At 43.4% G+C, this 21,479-nt stretch overlaps 1 protein-coding gene across 4 annotated transcripts in view; it reads left to right on the top strand.

The window, feature by feature from the left end:
- The first annotated feature begins 1,192 nt into the window (after nucleotides 1-1,192).
- LAMC3 (laminin subunit gamma 3) overlaps nucleotides 1,193-21,479 on the top strand; it is a 38,366-nt gene continuing 18,079 nt past the window's right edge. For 2 of the 4 annotated variants that reach the window (XR_015730118.1, XR_015730117.1), the window contains exons 1-11: nucleotides 1,193-1,811; nucleotides 8,390-8,694; nucleotides 10,414-10,544; nucleotides 14,661-14,827; nucleotides 15,181-15,369; nucleotides 16,359-16,476; nucleotides 16,576-16,674; nucleotides 17,571-17,707; nucleotides 18,489-18,605; nucleotides 19,499-19,700; nucleotides 20,639-20,751. Coding sequence is in view for 2 of the 4 variants with exons in the window: in XM_060683951.2 (XP_060539934.2) it covers nucleotides 1,256-1,811; nucleotides 8,390-8,694; nucleotides 10,414-10,544; nucleotides 14,661-14,827; nucleotides 15,181-15,369; nucleotides 16,359-16,476; nucleotides 16,576-16,674; nucleotides 17,571-17,707; nucleotides 18,489-18,605; nucleotides 19,499-19,700; nucleotides 20,639-20,751 (2,134 nt within the window). In the remaining 2 variants the exon portion in view is untranslated. The remainder of the gene's footprint in view (nucleotides 1,812-8,389; nucleotides 8,695-10,413; nucleotides 10,545-14,660; nucleotides 14,828-15,180; nucleotides 15,370-16,358; nucleotides 16,477-16,575; nucleotides 16,675-17,570; nucleotides 17,708-18,488; nucleotides 18,606-19,498; nucleotides 19,701-20,638; nucleotides 20,752-21,479) is intronic. The other 2 variants (XM_060683951.2, XM_060683950.2) reach the window with 2 other exon arrangements.

Here is a 21,479-nt window from a genome sequence, read left to right as displayed (position 1 = left end):
AAAGTACCGCTCTGGGACTAACTACTGTGCATTACTCTGGAGTATTTTATTATTGTGGTTGCCATAAAAGTATGTGCGTGCCTCTGCAGATTTGCCCAATATTAATGGGTAAGAAACCAGTTTGGTCTAATGGATAAGGTGCCAGGCCAGACCCTGAGTTCTAGTCCTGCCTTAGGCACGAAAGCCCGCTGGGTGACTTTGGGAGAATCACTAGAAGATGGTGAGTTTGAATCCCGCTTTAGGCATGAAAGGCATCTGGACTTTGAACTAGTCTGTCCCAGCCCAGCCCACCTTACAGGATTGTTGTTCTGAGAAAATAGGAAGAGGAAGGTGGGTTGGATATGTTCACCACCTTGAGTTATTTGTAAAAATAAAGGCTGGAATAGAAATAATGGAGTTTAATGGGGTTTTAAAATTGGTTTTAAAATGAGAGTTTAAATTCGGCCTATGATTTAATTATTTTAATCTGTTTTTAAATTCTATTTTGTACATTGTTTTTATTATGGCTGTTCATCGCCCTGAGTCCTTCTGGAGAAGGGCGGTATATAAATTAAATTAAATAAAAAATAAAATAGAGTAGAGTAGAGTAGAGTAGAGTAGAGTAGAGTAGAGTAAAATAGAATAGGAGTGGAGTGGAGTGGAGTGGAGTAGAATAGGAGTGGAGAATAGAGTAGAGTAGAGTAGAATAGGAGTGGAGAGTAGAGTAGAGTAGAGTAGAATAGGAGTGGAGTGGAGTGGAGAGGAGAGGAGAGGAGAGGAGAGGAGAGGAGAGGAGGAGAGGAGAGGAGAGGAGAGGAGAGGAGAGGAGAGGAGAGGAGAGGAGAGGAGAGGAGAGGAGAGAAGAGAAGAGAAGAGAAGAGAAGAGAAGATTAGACCACATGGAAAATGAAAATGTCTGGACCATTTCTTTCCCTTCACAAGAACCTTGGGAAAAAACTTTGGGCTGGGAGAACCCCCTCCACCCAACAATTTTGCAGCTGTGTGATTCCAGGAAGCGCTAACCTTGGTCTATTCTGCACCCAGCATCAATCCTCAGCCATCCCAATCCCACAAAATGTCCCTCAGGTCAGGCTCCAACTTCCCCAACTTCTTCTGGAGGGCTTAATGTGTGCATCCCTCTTGCCTGCGTCTGCCCCCCGCCCCCCACCCCCATTCTGTGCAAAGAAGAAAGTGTGTCTCGCTGCTTTTCCACCCAGCTAGAATAAATCCTTCTTTCCGAAGGAGCTTTATTTGTTCCCAAGAAAGAGAGACTTTGATGGAACAGGGGGGGGCCATTCCTGATTCCGTCCACAAGATGGAAGTGAGTGGGAGAGAGAGAGAGATCCTGCAGCTGGGAAATTGTTTTTCCCCATCCTCCGTGAAGGAGGAGGAGGAGGAGAGCTTTAGAGGCTGGGACTGTGCAAACACGAACATCAGAAAGATTCTTCCCAGAGCCGTCATGGCACAGCTGCTGCTTTGTTCTCTGGCTTTTGTCGTCTTCTTTCGCCCGGCCAAGGGAGCCATGGATGTCTGCTACAACTCCCAGGGCCGTGCCCAGCGTTGCATGCCCATTTTCGAGAACGCAGCCTTCGGCCGGCAGGCGCAGCCGTCCAACACATGTGGCTGGCCCCCCGAAACCTACTGCTTGCAGATGGGCACGCGGGAATCCAGCACCCTGTGCCACCGTTGCGACGCAGAGGACCCCCTGGCGCATCACAACGCCTCTTACCTGACCGACTTCCACAGCCAGGAAGAGCCCACGTGGTGGCAAAGTCAGTCCATGGCGTTCGGGGTTCAGCACCCCACCTCTGTCAACATTACTCTGCACTTGGGTGAGTAGGTTGGGTGTCGGGGAAGGGGGGATTCCTCGTCTCGAGCGCACACCGTTGCTTCTTCGTTGTGATCTGGGACTTTCTTTGTAGGAAAGAGCTGAAGAAACCGGATGGCAGGTTTCACACGAATCTCTTTTATAAAAAGCATTGGGTTGGGTTTTTTTTTTTTTTCCGATTGGCACGGGATAAAGGGAGCTGTGGCTTGCAAAAGCCGACACTTTTTGGGTTCGTCTGGGAAGGTGCTCCTCTTTAGATCACTGTTTGTCAAACTTGGCAAGTTCACGATGCATAGACTTCAAGTCCCAGAATTCCCCAGCCAGCATGCTTTGAACGAATGAACACCGAAGATGTTTCTTAGTTGGGTGAAAAAAAAAAAACCTGCCTGGAAGAGTGAATGAATGATCATGAATAAGTGATGAACACTGATGGTATTATCTAGTTGGGTCGTGAAATGTCTACAAGGCAACAACCAAGCTCAAGAGTTTTAAATAACAAGCCACCTTCACCAGCACTGATGACGTTACCTAGTGAGGCCATGAAACGTCTTAAGGAAAACAAAGCCCAGAGGTTTTGTATATAAACAAGGGAGCAAGCAAGCCACACTCAGGAGCACTGATGATGTTCCCTAGCTGGGTCATGACACATCTGCAAGGAAACACCCAAGGAACTCACCGTTCAACCCTCAGCTACAGATATTCTCTTTGATGGGAACCATTGTTTATTTGAGACCGCATGTTACTAAACAAGACATTTGTTAAGTGAATTTTGCCCCATTTAACGACCATTCTTGCCACAGGGAGTCAGTGTGGTTTTTAAGTTACCGTGTTTCCCCGAAAATAAGACCCTGTCTTATTTTTATTTTTTTTTTGAACCCTGAAATAAGCGCTTGGCCTTATTGGCATGCGCTCAAAAGCCCGATTGGGCTTATTATCAGGGGAATGTCTTATTTTGGGGAAAACAGGGTAGTAACATGGTTGTTAAGTGAATCCAGCTTCTCGGTTGAATCTCCAAAATGGACTTCATGCTCTGCAGTTTTGGATTATTCCAGACCTCCTTGGTGGATCCCGTTGGCCAAAGATGATGAGATGTTCAAAGGAGGGTCCTCAGCTCCAAAGGAAACAAGGACTTTTGGGGTTCGGCAAGTAGAAAATGGAGGTTCTCTCTTAAGGTAGAAGATAGAATAATAGAGTTGGAAGGGACCTTGGAGGTCTTCTAGTCCAACTCCCTGATCAAGCAGGGGATCTTAATCCATTCCAGACAACTGGCTGTCCAGTCTCTTCTCAAAAACCTCCAGGGATACACAACTTCTGAAGGCAAGCCATTCATAAGGTTGATTGGTCTCTCCGTCAGGAAATTTCTCCTTAGTTCTAGGTTGGTCCTCTCCTTGATTGGTTTCCATCATCAATCATTCATCATACAGTTTAGCCTCCAGACTCCTAATCATCTATTCTCCCTCTCCCTCCCTCTCTCTCTCTCTCTCTCTCTCTCTCTCTCTCTCTCTCTCTCTCTCTCTCTCTCTCTCTCACACACACACACACACACACACATACTGCATTCAGTTTTGGTCGCCACAATGTAAAAAAGATGTGGAGACTCTAGAAAGAGTGCAGAGAAGAGCAACAAAGAGGATTAGGGGACTGGAGGCTAAAACATATGAAGAACAGTTGCTGGAACTGGATAGGTCTAGTTTGATGAAAAGAAGGACTAGGGGTGACATGATAGCAGTCTTCCAATATCATAGGAGCTGCCACAAAGAAGAGGGAGTCAAGCTATTCTCCAAAGCCCCTGAGGGCAGGACAAGAAGCAACGGGTGGAAACTCATCAAGGAGAGAAGCAACTTAGAACTAAGGAGAAATTTCCTGAATGTTAGAACAATTAATCAGTGGAACAACTTGCCACCAGAAGTTATGAATGCTCCAACACTGGAAGCTTTTAAGAAGAGATTGGACAACCATTTGTCTGAAGTGATGTAGAATTTCCTGCCTAAGCAGGGGGTTGGACTAGAAGACCTCCAAGGTCCCTTCCAACTCTGTTATTCTATTCTATTCTATTCTATTCTATTCTATTCTATTCTATTCTATTCTATTCTAATTCTAATTCTAATCTAATCTAATCTAATCTAATCTAATCTAATCTTATTCTATTCTATTCTATTCTATTCTATTCTATTCTATTCTATTCTATTCTCTCTCAAAAGAGAATCTTTCTGGGAGAGAGGCTGTTGTTTTCCCAGCCTCCTGTGACTTTGCCAACATCTGTTCCAAATTGAGAGAACTTCCTGCTTACGATGAAAAACCAGACAGAGGTTGCTGAGATCGAAGTCCACATTCTTACACTTCCACTCTCTTGGCCTTGTCTTGGACCTCCTGGGAGGATGCTGCATCTCTTAGCTGTGACCTGGTGGGACCTTGGAGATTTTTTCTGGAACACCCAAAATGAAAACTGTCAGGCTGGAGCAACGTGGGAGTTGTGAATGCTGGCTGTTGGATCAAGGCTAGGAGATGGTGGTGGTTTCCTCCAGGCTGAGCCAACAGGTCCTTCAAAGTTTCTTCTTCACATGTTTTAGTGGCTCCCTCGCTGAGAGCCTTCCTGAAGGGGAACTAATTTATTTTGGAAAGTTGTCCTCTGCAAATCTCTGCTTCATTAAGGGAGCACAGATAGCTGAAGAAGATGCCTCAGATCTTCATTTCAAAAGCTCCCTGCAGACCTTCAGATAAGACTCATCTGCCCACTTCTACAAGCCACTGCTTAGGCCTCTACCAGAAAAGGTGGCGAAGGAAGGGAGGAAATAAGGGAGGGAGGGAAGGATGGAAGGAAGGAAGGAAATGAGGGAGGGAGGGAAGGAAGGAAACAAGGGAGGGAAGGATGGATGGAAGGAAATAAGGGAGGGAGGGAAGGAAGGAAGGAAATAAGGGAGGGAAGGAAGGAAGGAAACAAGGGAGGGAGGGAAGGAAGGAAGGAAGGAAATAAGGGAGGGAGGGAAGGAAGGAAATGAGGGAAGGATGGAAGGAAATAAGGAAGGGAGGGAGGGAAGGAAGGAAGGAAGGAAAGAAGGGAGGGAGGAAAAGAAGGAAGGGAGGGAGGGAGGGAGAGTTTTAGGGAATTAATGCAACTCCAGCTACTTTCCCCCCCCGAATTTGAGCTTATAACTCCCCCTCCTCTTCTCCTTATTCTTCCTTCTCATCTTCTCCTCCTCCTCCTCCTCCTCCTCCTCTTTTCCTCCTTTTCTTTTCATCTTTTCCTCCTCCTTCCTTTTCATATCTTCCTTCTCCTCTTCCTCCTCCTCCTCTCCTCCTCCTTCCTTTTCATCTCCTCCTGCTCTCCAAAAACATTGGCAAGTCACTCAGTGGTGGGATTCGAATTTTTTTTTCTACCAGTTCTGTGGGTGTGGCTTGGTGGGCGCGGTGTGGCGTGGCTTGGTGGGCGTGGCAGGGGAAGGGTACTGTAAAATCTCCATTCCCTCTCCACTCCAGAGGAAGGTTACTGCAAAATTCCCATTTCCTCCCTATCAGCTGGGACTCGGGAGGCACAGAATAGATGGAGTATTTACCGGTTCTCCGAACTACTCAAAATTTCCGCTACCGGTTCTCCAGAACCTGCTGAACCCCACCTCTGAAACCACTGTCTTTTCCCTTCCTCCCCTCTTGCCTGCATCCCACAATCATGGTTGGAAAAAAAAATAGCTATTGGTTGGGTGTTTCCTTGGTGGAAACCAGAAACATCTTCCTTCCTTCTCTTCTGCTCATCCATGGCAGATGCTGACATTTTTCCCTTGCCGGAGTTGTTGGATAGCTCCACGCAGTTAACCCTGCAGCTCTTTTGCGTCAGCTGGGCTCCTCCTCCACAGACAATGTTCATATGGGTGCAATTAAAACTTGTTTTAATCTTGCTTAAGAATAACTGCCATTTTTCCATAATCGTTTAGTCTCCTTAGCGCCCCGCCTGACAGCTAATTGCGCTGTGTTGGACATCATACATGATGTTGCTTATTCATGGAGGGAGTTTTTCCTAAAAATAATAATAATAATAATAATAATAATTTGCTTTGAGGCTGGTTTTAAAAAGAAAGCAAACCAAACTCCAGATTAAATGTCCTCTTTCCAAAAAATTAAAAAACAAAAACCTGATCTGCTTCTGATTAGTGTTATTGAAACAGGGCAACAGCTGGGCATAACATTGCAGTGAACAATGGCTTCTTTTAACCATGGTTTGTTGAACAAACCTCCATAGCTTTCATTAACCCATGAACAGTGGTTTGCTCATCACAATTGCTGAGTTTGCAGGACACACCAAAAATTAACTTGAAAAGCACTGGGGGAACATGTGATGACTTAAAGTAACTTGTGAACATAATTCTTAAGAAAGCATAGATTAGAAAAATCTTGTTATGTCTTGTGTTCGATTGTCCAATATTGTTAACACTGGTTTAGTTCATATGAACCCAGTTAACCTGTTTACTGCTTTAATTTGTTTTCCTGTTGATAGGAAGATCGTCCTAAATCTACCAGACACATTGAATTTACAAAACACACACTTAGTCATGAAACATCAGCATTAGATATTTTGCAGTTCAATACCTCTAGTTTTGCAGACATGAAAATAAAATTTAGCTGATCTGATTTGTTTATAGAACATACAACCCAGAATAATAGATTTGGAAGGGACCTTGGAGGTCTTCTAGTCCAACCCCCTGTTCAAGCAGGAGACTCTATTCCATTCCAGACAAATGGCTGTCCACTCTCTTCTTGAAAACCTCCAGTGATGGAGCAGCCACAACTTCTGGAGGCAAGGAGTTCCACTGGTTAATTGTCCAATAAAATCAGCCTGTATGGGCAGGATCCAAATGATATCTATCTATTTATGGTATCTATCTATCTATCTCCCTCTCTCTTCTCTCTCTGTCTCTCTTCCTCTCTTCTTCTTCTTCTTTTTCTTCTTCTTCTTTTTCTTTTTCTTCTTCTTCTTCTTCTTCTTCTTCTTCTTCTCCTTCTCCTTCTCCTTCTCCTTCTCCTTCTCTCTCTTCCTCTCTCTCTCTTTCTCTTCTCTCCCTTTCTCTTCTCTCCCTCTCTTCTCTCTCTCTCTTCTCTCTCTCTTCCTCTCTCTCCTCTCTCTCCTCTCTCTCTTCCTCTCTCTTCTTCTCATTCTCTCTCTCTCTCTCCTCTCTCTCTTTTCCTCCTCTCTTCTCTTTCTCTCTCTCTCTTCTTCTCTCCTCTCTCTCTCTCTCTTTCTCTCCCTCTCTTCTTTCTCTCTCTCTCTCTCACACGCACACCAATGCCAACAGCCACTTTTCTTGCAAAACGGCCTTAGGAAACTTTCATCTGTTCTGGGTTTCCTTTCCATTCTTCTCCGGCCAGGAATGGCTGAGACCAGTTACTACAACAACAGACATTTTCTTTGGACGGGATTCCTTTTGTTTGTTGATCTGGAGGAGAAGCCGGGGCAAAGAAATAAACATTACAGTTCAGATGGAAAAAGATAGCGGTGGGGAAAGTAAATCTGCAGCTTGTTTTTTTTTTATAGCCAGGAGGTGGTGAGCTCAGCTTGCTTGAGTAGCAACCTCCAAGAAAGAAACGGGGGAGGCTGCCCTTAAAAATGGAAGAAGGAAGTTGCAATAAAAGTTAGTGGAAGGTTTTGTGGATCAACTTTCCCAGTTCTCTGGCATTTGAATTCTGCCAGATTTCCCAGAATTCTTCAGCAACCTGCTTGCAAGGGATTCTGGGATCTGACATTCCAGCACATCATAAAGGTCTCAAAATCGGGGAGGGAAAATCCTGTTGTTGCTTCTGCTGCGGTTGTAAACATTGCTGAGTGCTGAGTCTAACTGAAGGAAGGTTTGAAGTAGTTTTCAAATTAAAAACCCATCAACAAAACATTTGTACAGAATTGCCACCTCTTTGAGAAAGCATCTCGGAGGAGTGAATCAAACATTAGCATAACAAATCCCTGTGAGTGTGCAACATTAGCATAACAAATCCCCCATGCGTGTGCATGAGTAGATGTGCATAGAGTGCACTCAAGTCCTACAATCACAGAATAAAGAAAGCAAATGGGGGTAATTTAATGGGGGGGGGAAACTGGATGCTAAACTGTACCATGAATAGCCTTGAAACAGGTGGAATTCAAAAAATTTATACTATTGGTTCTGTGGGTGTGATGTGGCTTGGTGGGCATAGCAAGGGAAGGATACTGCAAAATCCCCCATTCCCTCCCCACTCCAGGGGAAGGATGATGCAAAATCTCCATTCCCACCCCACTCCAGGGGAAGGATACTGCAAAATCCCCATTCCCACCCTATTCCAGGGGAAGGATACTGCAAAATCCCCATTCCCTCCCCACTCCTGGGGGAAGGATACTGCAAAATCCCCATTCCCACTCCACTCTGGGGCCATCCAGAGGTGGTATTTGCCGGTTCTCTGAACTACTCAGAATTTCCGCTACTCTCCAGAACCTGTCAGAACCTGCTGGATTTCACGCCTACCTTGAAGGAAGGATCTTGAAAAGACCCTCATTCCTACCCTGAATAATTTCCTTCCTGGAATTTAATTAAGAATTCTCCTCTCCCCCACCCCTCTCTTTAGGGAAGTCTTATGAAATCACCTACGTGAGGCTGAAATTCCACACCAGCCGTCCAGAGAGCTTTGCCATTTACAAAAGAAGTCGGGCCGAAGGACCTTGGATCCCATACCAGTTCTACAGCGCCTCTTGCAAGAAGACGTATGGAAAGGCGGAAAGGCAGTTTTTGAGATCCGGAGAACATGAGCAAGTGGCCTTTTGCACGGATGAGTTCAGCGACATATCTCCTCTCAGTGGTGGAAACGTGGCTTTTTCCACCTTAGAAGGCCGGCCCAGCGCCTACAGTTTTGACCAGAGTCCCCTCCTCCAGGTATTAAAACCTAGACAGGTAGAAGAATCCTAATGGGATTCTTCCTGCCTTTTGCTTCCTTCCAACTCTCGTTGCATCCGATGGAAAGGAATTTCTGAAGCGTTATATAGAGAGAGCGCTGTGGTGGCCTAGAAGTGGAGCTCTTGCCTCACAATCAGGAGGCTCTGAGTTCAATCCTAGATAGAGGCAGATATTTCTCTCTCTGGGCATGATGAGAACATATCTGCTGAATATAACTCAGCAGTGGCAACAGGAAAGGCATCCGGCCAGTTAACACTCAGTTCCATTCAGTTGCCCAGCAGACTCCACCCCATATATATGGAGTGTATATATGTATATGTGTGTGTGTATATCGATCAATTGATTGATCAATCAATCAACTGATTGATAGATCAATAGATAGATCATTGTAAACCACCCAGAGTTATCTTGACGTAAGATGGACGTCCTATAAATTAGATAATAAATAAATAAATAACCCCCCAAAATTAAAACAGTTGAAGCAGTCAACCAAAGCATACACTGAAAGGTTGAATAGGTTTCCAGAGCTAAACATATAATATAAATTAGAAATTGGATACTAGCAGGATAAAAGCAGCGCTCAAATTAAAGACGATTCAACATGAATGCATTGACACATTCTTGTTGTTATTAGCAAATCTGAAAAAATTAAAATGGTCTTGCCCAGTGCCCTAAAAAGCAACATAGATAGTGGAACTTCTGATTCCCAATTCAGAGGGCTACCATTGAAAAGTTCCACTCTCGAGTAAACTACTCACCATTTCCCAGAGGTTCTCTGGTGATGATCTTGGTGTACAGGAAGCTACATGATGCGGAGTAAATCTCCTTTTTAATTTAATGTGGTTTCCCAACCTCCATTTGTTCTGACCTAGGCTGCCCCAGCAGCACGAAGCCGAGTCCCGATAAACCCCTTTTATTTAATTTACAGTGAATTCCTCTCCAGCAAAGTCTTTCCTCTCCCACAGTCCTTCAAGATAGTTCACCATTACCGACCTTTATCAGGCTTGGAGAGTGGCCAGGCCGATATCTTTCAGACACCTGCAATACTTGGCAAGAATGCAGGAAAGAACTAATTGTCTCCTGCAAACTCCACTCCCCTTTTGCTCCTCTTTTATTCCCTCTGGGAGGGGCCATTTACCGTCCACCTGTGGCCTTACTCCTGAGTCGACCCTTGTTCTTTAGCTGTTCCCTTCATTTGGAAACTCTGTGCATGCGCACACTGGGAACAGGCTCCAGCTGTTCTTCTCCCTCACTGATGTCTGACTCCGAAGGCAGCTGATAACTGTCAGACAGCCCTGGCCCTCTCTCTGCCTCCGATGCAGAGCCCTTGTCTGAGCCTTCCCCAGACTCCAGGACTGGCCCAGGTTCCTCCCCAACCTCCTCACTGTCCGAATCTGCTGCCAGATCTACTGGCCGCTGGCGGGCCACAACACCATTAAACCCCAAGGGAGAAGTAAGGTGTAAGGTGTCCCTCTCTCATTTAGAGGCCTCCAAAACTCTTCAGTTCTTTCCGAGTTGGTTTGGGAAAGACCTAAAAAGGACATGAAGAATTCATAATTCAAACATGGCCACCTCCAGTTTAAAGGATCTTGGATGGTAGACTTGAAAAAGTCAGGTTCTCCTTGGTGTTCCTCAAATCTTTTGCCAACGTTCATTCCAGACCAGTGAGTTGCCTTCAGTATTTTTATTATTCCACAGGAATGGGTGACCTGTACCGACCTCTTGATTTCTTTGGATCGCCTGAACACCTTCGGGGATGATATTTTCAAAGACCCCAAAGTGCTCCAGTCTTACTATTATGCCATCTCGGACTTCTCCGTCGGGGGAAGGTAAGACGAAACTTTATAAGAGGAAGCCTCTGAGGAAGTTTGGAGTGTGGGATGAGGTAGCTTTTATCAATAGGAGGGAATATTTGTAACTCAGGGTCCCCTTTGGCAGCCTTCTGACAAGCAAAGTCCACGGGGGAGCCAGATTCACTTAACAATGATGCTACTAGTAAGGTTCTACATTTAGGCAAGAAAATCCAAATGCACAGGTACAGTGTATGTGGGACCTTGCTCAATAGTAGTGACTGTGAGAGGGATCTTGGAGTCCTAGTGGACAACCATTTAGATAGGAGCCAGCCGTGTGCAGCAGCTGCCAAAAAAGCCAACACAGTTCTAGGCTGCATAAACAGAGGGATAGAATCCAGATCATGTGAAGTGTTGATACCACTTTATAAGGCCTTGTTAAATATTCCATACTTGGAAGACTGCATCCAGTTTTGGTCGCCACGATGTAAAAAAGATGTGGAGACTCTAGAAAGAGTGCAGAGAAGAGCAAGAAAGAGGATGAGGGGACTGGAGGCTAAAACATATGAAGAACGGTTGCAGGAACTGGGTATGTCTAGTTTGATGAAAAGAAGGACCAGGGGAGACATGATAGCAGTCTTCCAATATCTCAGGGGCTGCCCCAAAGAAGAGGGAGTCAAGCTATTCTCCAAAGCCCCTGAGGGTAGAACAAGAAGCAACGGGTGGAAACTAATCAAGGAGAGAAGCACCCTAGAACTAAGGAGAAATTTCCTGAATGTTAGAACAATTCATCAGTGGAACAACTTGCCATCAGAAGTTGCAAATGCTCCAACACTGGAAGCTTTTAAGAAGAGGTTGGATAACCATTTGCCTGAAGTGGTGTAGGGTTTCCTGCCTAAGCAGGGGGTTGGACTAGAAGACCTCCAAGGTCCCTTCCAACTCGTGTTATTCTATTCTATTCTATTCTATTCTATTCTATTCTATTCTATTCTATTCTATTCTATTCTATTCTATTAACTGAGCCACTGAAGTGATTCATTTAACAACGGTGGCAAAAAAGGTCATAAAATGGGACAATGCTAACTTGACTAACGCCTCGATTTAGCAGCAGAAATTTTGGGCTCAACTGTGGCCATAATTCAAGGACTGCCTGTATGTTATAATCTAGAATTACTATCTTTTTTTTTTCTTTTTTAATGTTAGGTGGGTCGTCTTTTGATTCATTGATTTTTCTTGGGGAGGTGACATATAAACAAGGAGGGAATGCTCTCTACATTATCTTTTTCTCGTTTATGTTGGAGAAGCACGCCTCCTTGTTTTTAACCATATTAAATCTTCCGTAGCGTTTTTGTCTTCCACTTGAAGCCTGAAATGCAGTAGCTTCTACTCGGGTTTTAGGAAAAGTGCCCTTCGTGTAAAGATTATGTCTCACTCATTTGAGGTATTGAAATTTTACGCGGCATGCATGTCGGAGGATAACGGAAATAATCCACCAGGGCACGGTTAAATCATATTTAAGCAGAAACGTTCAATAAAACATGTCTGGAAGGATGCTCATCAGCTGACAGTGAGGGACGCATTCTATCCCAAGATTTGATTAGGGAATAAGGCATTAAAATGTGATTAAAGTGCTATAACACACAATTAAAGTCTATCTGAAATAGATAGTTTTTTAAAAATTGCAGAAGTTCAGCCGAATGAAGATTAGTTAGGGGAGACATCCAGCTGTTTAAAATACAGGTAGACCTTGGCTTACAACCACTCGTTTAGTGACCATTTAAAGTTACGACGGCGCTGAAAAAAAGTGACTTAGGAGCCGTTTTTCACATTTAACGACCGTTGCATCCTCAAAATCTAAACTTTTCCTCTTTTTAAATGGAATTTTAAATTTGGTTTTAATTTATTGGGGTTTTAAAATGTCTCAGCCAAATTTATTTAATTAGTTTTATCTCTATTTTAAATTTTGTATCTACATGTTTTATTTTATGGCTATTCACCGCCCTGAGTCCTTTGGGAGTAGGGCGGTATACAAATTTAATAAAATGTAAAATGTAAAAAATGTAAAATCCAGGCGCATGGCAACCGGACTGTATTTATGACGGTCGACGTATCCCAGGGTTACGTGATTCCCTTTTCCGACTTTCCCAACCGGCCTCCGGCAAGCAAAGTAAATGGGGAAGCACGGTTCGCTTAACATCCATGTGATTCCCTTAACAACGGTGGCATGAAATGGGGGGGGGGAAAACTCACTTAGCAAACTGTCTTGCTTAACAGCCGAATTGTTGGGCTCGATTGTGGTCATAAATCGAGGGCTACCCAGGGTGGAAATTGCCATGAATTCTTTTCTTTTTTTTTTCCACTAAGTTCATTATTTCCCCACTAAGCCCCATCGTCTTTCCCATTCATAAAATTGATGAAACGGTGGCTATTTTTCATGAAAAGGGCTCCTTTCCCTTCCCTGCCACAGCCTCGCTGAATATATTCCATGTTTGGGAAGGGAGGACATATATTTTCCTTGGATTCTTAGGTGGTCTCGGCACACGGTGGGGTTTTTAAATGAGGTGTGTTACACCTTGCAAATTAAATATGATAGACGCTTTCCCTCGGTGCAGAGGGGGGGAAAGGGAGATATTCCCCAGCGGTCTGCTCTGAAAATATATATCTTTCTTTCTTTCTTTGGTCTCTACCTTGCTAATTTTCACTGCCTGTGGCTTTGCCGGAGTCCTGAATTGTGTTCTGCGGGAAAAGGAAATAGGTTTCTTATAAAATCCTAACCAAGACCACCCTGGTTTTATTACTCCGTCATCTTAAGACAGCTGGAACTTTTTAATCAGCTGAAAAGCCTAACGACCCCTAGACCGAAGCAGGGGTCGGAGGGACATTCTGCGGAGAGGAGGTGACCGAGGATGCCACACAATTTGATTTGTGTTGCTGGTCTCCAACTTTGCTGATTGCGTGTTCCCGAACTAAGGGAGGAAATTTGGAAAGAGGAAGCATTGTAGAAATCGGGTGGGTGGGTGGCCATTGGCCTGAGGTTGAAGCCAGGGAGGTAGTAGCTAATGTGAGATGGAATGTTCTAGTTGTTCTACTCAGAGGTGTAGTGGTTTTATAGTATAGCGTTTTAGGATTATCTAAAGCTCCATAGTAGCTTTACAGCACTCTCTGGGCAGTTTACCAAGTCACAATCTTGCCTCCAGCAATCTGGGTCCTCATTTTACCAATTTTGGAAGGATGGAAGGATGAGTCAACCTTGAGCTGGTCAGGGTCGAACTGCTGGCAGTGGGCAGAGTCAATCTGCAATACGGCATTCTAACCACTGGGCTGCCATGCCTCAGATTAGAAGATAGATAGATAGATAGATAGATAGATAGATAGATAGATAGATAGATGGATGGATGGATGGATGGATGGATGGATGGATGGATGGATGGATAGAATGGGTGGGTGGGTGGGTGGGTGGGTGGATGGATGGATGGATGGATGGATGGATGGATGGACGGATGGACGGACAGATAGCAAGACGGATGGATGGATGGATGGGTGGATGGACGGATGGACAGACAGACAGCAAGATGGATGGATAGATGGATGGATGGACGGATGGATGTCCAGTCTCTTTTTAAGAGCCTCCAGTGATGGAACATCCAACTTCTGAAGGCAATTATACTCAGTGGTATAAGAAAGAAATGACAAATCAGTTGGAGGAGAACAATGATTAAAGTATTGGAATAAGTAGGAGTAGGATAGGTTGGAGTAATGCTGCAGCAGAATGCTAGAATAGATCGGAATAGCCTGGAATAGGAATTGCTTGGTGTAGGTTGGAATAGAAAAAAATAAGTTGGAGTAGAAATGTTGGAGTAGGAGCTGAAGTAGGTTGGAGTTGGAGGAGGTTAGAGTAGAGTTGGAGTAATGTTAGGGAAGAAAGGACAGAATAGCGTTCCAGTACGTAGGTTGAAATGGAGCAGGAACATTCAAGAAGATTAACCATTGGTTAAAGAGTTGGAAGGAAATGGCAAGACCTAATCCATGGGGGGGGAGGGGGGCATCCAGCCATTGTGACCGTAGCTTCCTTCATCAAGCACAGATGGCTCTCCACCACACCCAGGAGTAGTGGGGCCACCGATCTCAAAAATCTGCCTCTTGTATCTTTGCCAGATGCAAGTGTAACGGCCATGCCAGCGAATGCATCCCTAATGAAGAAGACCAACTGATTTGCCTCTGTCAACACAACACTACCGGTGTAGACTGCGATATGTGCCAGCCGTTCTACCAGGACCGCCCTTGGGCAAGGGGTACCGCTGAGTCTGCCAACGAATGCCTTCGTAAGTCCTCCTGGCTCCGTTTTAAGGGGCGGGGTCCATTCAACTCTTACAAGCAGCTCATTCCCACCAACTTGTATCAGCTGACACCCAAAAGTAGCAAAATTGTGTGTCGGTACTGAGTCAATCTCAACGGGCTTGAGAGATAAGATTCTGTAGTCAGAAAACCCTTCAACACAAGACAAAATTCTCATGTCAAAAGGCATTGAGTCCCAAATTCGATGAGTTTCAAAAACAGTTGAATACCAAGGTACCGGTCCCTGTCATCAAGGACCTTACAATCTGAAGTTAGACAACAAGGCTTAGCTTCACAAGAATAAAACAATCCATCATGCTTTTCTGCTGTCTCTATCCAGCGTGCAACTGTAGCGGTAGATCCGAGGAATGTTATTACGACTGGGAACTCTACCGGCGCACCGGGCATGGTGGTCATTGCGTGAATTGCCGGGACAACACCGCCGGACCCCACTGTGAATACTGTCGGCCAAATTTTTATCGTTGGGATGATGAGATGGTGTGTCAGCCCTGCAATTGCAACCGAGCAGGTAGGGTGGTGAGAAGATGGGACAATACTTTATATTACCTTTTTTATTTGCATGTCATAGAACCCTAAGCTTCGAAAGGGGACATGAGGATCTTCCAGTTCTAAGCAGGAAACAGAGTATTGCTATCCAGACAGAGCCTCTATATTTCAAGAGGCAGACTTTGACATTTTTCCTCTTGGCCCCCTTTTCTTTCTTTAATGGGGGTCCAGATTTAATCAAGATTGGATGGACATTGAAGCCTAAGGTTGGGAAATCTTGTTATTGCTACTGACTTCTGATTATTGCTTCTGTCTTCTTTCCTCTTCTTCTTATTCCTTTTGTCTTCTCATTATTGCTTCTATCTTCTTTCCTCTGTCTTTTTCTTATTCCTTCCGTCTTCTCATTATTGCTTCTGTTTTTTTTCTTATTCCCCCTGTCGTCTTCTTATTCCTTTTGTCTTCTCATTATTGCTTCTGTCTTCTTATTGCTTCTGTTTTTTTTCTTATTCCTTCTGTCGTCTTCTTATTCCTTCCGTCTTCTCATTATTGCTTCCATCTTCTTATTGCTTCTGTTTTTTTTCTTAATCCTTCTGTCTTCTTATTCCTTCCGTCTTCTCATTATTGCTTCTGACTTCTTATTGCTTCTGTTTTTTCTTATTTCCTCTGTTGTCTTCTTATTCCTTCTGTCTTCTCTTTATTGCTTCCATCTTCTTATTGCTTCTGTTTTTTTTCTTATTCCCTCTGTTGTCTTCTTATTCCTTCCATCTTCTCATTATTGCTTCCATCTTCTTATTGCTTCTGTTATTTTCTTATTCCTTATTCCTTCCGACTTCTCATTATTGCTTCCATCTTATTGCTTCTGTTTTTTTCTTATTCCCTCTGTTGTCTTCTTATTCCTTCCGTCTTCTCATTATTGCTTCCGATTTTTCCTTATTCCTTCTGTCTTCTTATTCCTCCTGTCTTCTTCATACTATTCCTTCCATTGTCTTCTTATTCGTTCTGTCTTCCTAGGTTCTTTAAACCCTCAGTGCGATGCTGCAGGGAAGTGTGAGTGCAAAGTGACAGTCACAGGCTGGAAGTGCGAGCGATGCCAAGAAGGATTCCATTCCCTGAGTGAAGGAGGGTGCAGGTGAGTAACAAGGAAGTAAGCATGGAGAAGTCACCTGCTCTTTTGTGGAAGAGCTGCGGATATCAAATGGACTGCCCACTTCCAGCTTTCTTTTTGCAGACCTTGTGCTTGTAACTCCGCTGGAAGTTTGGGTGTGTGTGACCCCAATTCAGGACACTGCAGATGCAAGAAGAAAGTGGAAGGCTACCTGTGTAACAGGTAAGTGAAATGTTTGAAAACTCAAATCTCTTTTCTTCTTTTCCATCTACCTCGCTTTCCCTGTCCATCATGAACTACTTAATAGTTCCTCTTACAAAATTTATTTCTCTTTCTTTCTTTCTTTCTTTCTCTCTCTCTCTCTCTCTCTCTCTCACGCACACACACACAAAAATAGCTGGAACATCTGGTCAGGGAAAAACAAAAACCTCTCCACTTCTTTAACGTTTCATCCTTAGAACAGAACAGAGCAGAACATTGTATTCCATTTTATTTTTTATGGACAAGTCAGCTCCCTTCTCAACAAGCAGAGTTTCATCTATTTGCCTCATTTATTTTGGAAAAAAAATAAAATAAGAAGAAATCTTTTGCACCGGTAGGAGCTATTCTGATTCCAGAGGCTGAAGCTTTAGTTAGCAAACAGCTCCCTATTTGTTGTTTTATTTAAAGGAATCTAAAGGAAATACCCTTGGAAGACAAACCCGAGGAACTAAATCACAATAAATAAAGTAAAAGCTGGTGGGTGGTAGAGCATCTGGCGGCCCTCAAAAGAGGAATGCCAAGCAAAATTGAAGATCCGGTGTTTAAAGACTGTCCGCTTACAGATTTAACAGAAGGGATCTTGCAGGTCATCTAGTCCAACCTCCCTGCCTCTATCTAGGATCAAACTCACAACCTCCTGATTGTGAGGCAAGAGCTCCACCTCTAAGCCACAGCAGCTGGGTTAGTTTGTTACTTTTACCTACTTTGTTGTTGTTGTTACTGTTATTAACAATCTTTTTTTTTTTCTTTTTTGGGATGGGGCAGGGGATTTTTAAGTTTACAGAGAAATGGCCCTGCTTTCCTTAAAAGCAATTTTCTTCCCGGAAGGAGCCTCATTCGTAATTTTGTTCACACAGATGTCAGCCTGGCAGTTTTAACCTACAACCTCACAACTCAGAGGGGTGTACAAGTTGTTTCTGCTACGGACACTCAACTGTCTGTGCAACAGCTCCAGGATACGAGCCCCGTGACATTGTATCCGACTTCAGACAAGGTAGGTAGCAAATAAAAGCCTCCCAATTCCTCCAAGAAGGGACACGGTGGCTCAGTGGCTAAGACGCTGAGCTTGTCGATCGAAAGGTCAAAAGCCTCCAGGGATGGACCACCCACAACTTCTGAAGGCAAGCCCTTCCACAAACGAAGAAAGAGCCACAGCAGTGATTCCAGAAATGCTCTTAATTGTGGTAGGCTAGAATCTCGGAAGCCTTCAGAATGGAACAATTATCTTCCTGCAACATTGTAATAAAACTAAAATTAGCTTGGATGATTTTGGTTTGGGTTCCTGGTCCACCTTGAAAGACTGACATTTATGTACTTAAAAAAAATAGCTTTGAATAAGTGAGGCCACATAGCTTTGTCTTTAAAAACAAACAGATAACCCCTCTGTGTGGATGTGTGGGTGGGTATGTACGGACCGAGTGTGAAAAGCCACCATATTAAAAATCCATCCTGATTATATTTAAAATGGAATGTGAATTGCCACATTAATTTTAATGCGTTCTTGGGTTTGTAGCAGAATTAACCTTTGCCTCTGTTTAGCATGGAAAATTCAACCTATTTCAGCTTGGCCACTTAAGGGCAACGTTTTCAAAGCACGGAGATAATTGTATTTTTTTTAAAAAAAAAATAAAAATAAAAGACTTGCAGTCTTTCAGTGACATGTAATTAAAGATGCAATCTTTTCTGCTCTCCATGAGTAAGGATGCTAAGGATCGGTTTAGACGAGACGAATGTGGTTGTGCTGTAATTTCTTTCCTCCCATTTTGTTAACCCAGGAATTGACGGCTGGAAAGCAGAAAACTCAGACGGGAGAGAGATTTTACTACGCTGGGATGGAGACGTCATCTTCGTAGACCAAAATGAACGGGAGGTGACTGGGTTCAAGGCACCAGGTAGGACAGCTCCTTGCTAAACCAGTAGGCACGGTTGGATGTGATTAATACAGGTAGTCCTTGACTTACGACAGTTCATTTAATGACCCTTCGAAGTTACCACGAAGTGACTGATGACCGTTTTTCACAGTTACGACCTTTGCAGCATCCCTGTCGTCTTGTGATCCAAACTCAGATGCTTTTTCAACTGACTCCTATTTATGACTTTCACAGTGACCTGGGGGTATTCTATTCAGAATAGAGTAGAGTAGAGTAGAGTAGAGTAGAGTAGAGTAGAGTAGAGTAGAATAGAATAGAATAGAATAGAATAGAATAGAATAGAATAGAATAGAATAGAATAGAATAGAATAGAATAGAATAGAAATAATAGGAATAGAGTAGAGTAGAATAGAATAGAATAGAATAGAATAGAATAGAATAGAATAGAAATAATAGGAATAGAGTAGAATAGAATAGAATAGAATAGAATAGAATAGAATAGAATAGAATAGAATAGAATAGAATAGAAATAATAGGAATAGAGTAGAGTAGAGTAGAATAGAATAGAATAGAATAGAATAGAAATAATAGGAATAGAGTAGAGTAGAGTAGAGTAGAGTAGAATAGAATAGAATAGAATAGAATAGAATAGAATAGAATAGAATAGAATAGAATAGAATAGAATAGAATAGAATAGCAGAGTTGGAAGGGACCTTGGAGGTCTTCTAGTCCAACCCCCTGCTTAGGCAGGACAACCATCTCACACAAGTGACTGTCCTCGCTGTTCTTATCTCCCTTAGTAACAGAAATTTGGGACTCAGTTGTGGTTTTGTAAGTCAAGCAACTACCTGTAATTTCTGGCAATATATAATTCTTTCCTGTCTGCTCTTGGCTTGGCTCTCCACTCCGCTTAGAGAAATTCCTCGGCGATCAGCGTTTCAGCTACGGCCAGCTGCTCTCGGCAGTCCTTCACTTCGGAGACAACACAACGGATGTGCCTTCTCCTTCCGTCCAGCTAATTTTGGAAGGCAACGGGGTCTTTTTATCAGCGAGACACGAGGACCCGGAAGAAAAAGGGAACGAAATTCCGTGCAAGGAACGGATCGTGTCCTTCAGGTATCCATCCGCCTGCTTCAATTCTCAGCTCGGTTGCAAAGATCAATTGTGTTGTTTTTCCTTTGCAATTCTTTATACAGGAAAACGCCACAGATGTAGCTACGCTATCCCATTAAAGCTATAAATAGCGGGTGGCAATTATTCCAGATTATTCTAGATCGGAGAAAACCTAATGAGGGGTGTTCATTGTTCCGGGGTTTTAAAGCTGAGTTTTGCCTTGCCTAAATGCAAGCTTTGTTGTGCATACTAAACAGCTCTTTAAAACAGCTGATAAAACAACTTGTAAAAACCATCTCTACACTCAGGGTTATAGGCTGAGAGACACAGCAGCAAAGGAAGGTGTTGTGGCGCAAAACTCGCTTAACAACGGTCTCGCTTAGCAATGGGAATTGTGGGCTTAATTGTGGTCATAAGTCGAGGACTGCCTGTCGTTTTGGAGAACAGGTCTATTAGGGCTCTTAGTCTTGAAGACACCGCCTTGGAGTAAGGTGGGACTCCGTCCGTTGCTTGTGAGCACCCCAGAGGCATCTAGTCAACCCCTCTGAGCACCGAAATGCCGGACTACGAAGGGCCTCAAGTTAACAGACCTGTAAACGTGTAACACGCCACAGACGTCTTCCTAAAGGCAGCTTATTTTATTTTATTTTTAACAAAGTAATATCCATGCCGGGCTCTGCAATACCTTTTGATGTTGTTCAATTAACTCTAACCGCTGCTGGCGCAACAGCAGGATGAGCTGATCAATGCTACATCCCTTTCTTTGTGGAAAGCTATAAATATCCAGAGAACAGCAAGGGCCGGGGTTTCAGCAGAAGGGAATTAAAAGGTTTTTATTAAAAAAAACACCACCACCTAGCCTGAGCAAGGACCTGTTAATCCTTCCGGTGACTTTTCTGCAAGTTTTGTTTGATGACAGTTCCTGGGTCGGCTTGTTGCAGGTTGCACGAGGCAGAAGAGGCCATGAATTCGGTTCTGTCGCCTTTCCAGTTTCAGCGGATGCTTTCCAATCTGACCAAGCTTCGGATCCAAGTTAAAAGTAAACCCAGATCGGGTAAGCGCAACCGCCAAAGAAGGTTAATCCTCATTAGTTTCAGGGAGAAAAATGAAACTTGGTCACTGCGGTTTACCTCTGAATAGAGTAGAGTAGAGTAGAGTAGAGTAGAGTAGAGTAGAGTAGAGTAGAGTAGAGTAGAGTAAAGACTAGAGTAGAGTAGAGTAGAGTAAAGACTAGAGTAGAGTAAAGACTAGAGTAGAGTAGACTAGAGTAGAGTAGAGTAGAGTAAAGACTAGAGTAGAGTAGAGTAGAGTAGAGACTAGAGTAGAGTAGAGACTAGAGTAGAGTAGACTAGATTAGACTAGACTAGACTAGAGTAGAGTAGAGACTAGACTAGACTAGACTAAACTAGACTTAGAATAGAATAGAATAGAATAGAATAGAATAGAATAGAATAGAATAGAATAGAATAGAATAGAATAGAATAGAAATATTCTTTATTGGCCAAATGTGACTAGACACACAAGGAATTTGTCTTTGGTGCCTACGCTCTCGGTGTACATAAAAAGACAACATACATTCGTCAAGAATCAGAAGGTACAACACTTAATGATAGTCATAGGGTACAAATAAGCAATCAAATCATGCTAGGAAACAATATCAATATAAATCATAAGGATACCAGCAACAAGTTACAGTCATGCAGTCATAAGTGGGAGGAGATGGGTGATGGGAACGATGAGAAGACTAATAGTAGTAGTAGTGCGGACTTAGTAAATAGTTTG

This window comes from Pantherophis guttatus, chromosome 16, assembly GCF_059756535.1.
Source record: "Pantherophis guttatus breed Tessera chromosome 16, ASM5975653v1, whole genome shotgun sequence".
In the NCBI taxonomy this organism is placed as follows: Eukaryota; Metazoa; Chordata; class Lepidosauria; order Squamata; family Colubridae; genus Pantherophis; species Pantherophis guttatus.
Note: the sequence above shows the minus strand (reverse complement) of the source record. Positions and strands in the feature narration are given on the sequence as shown.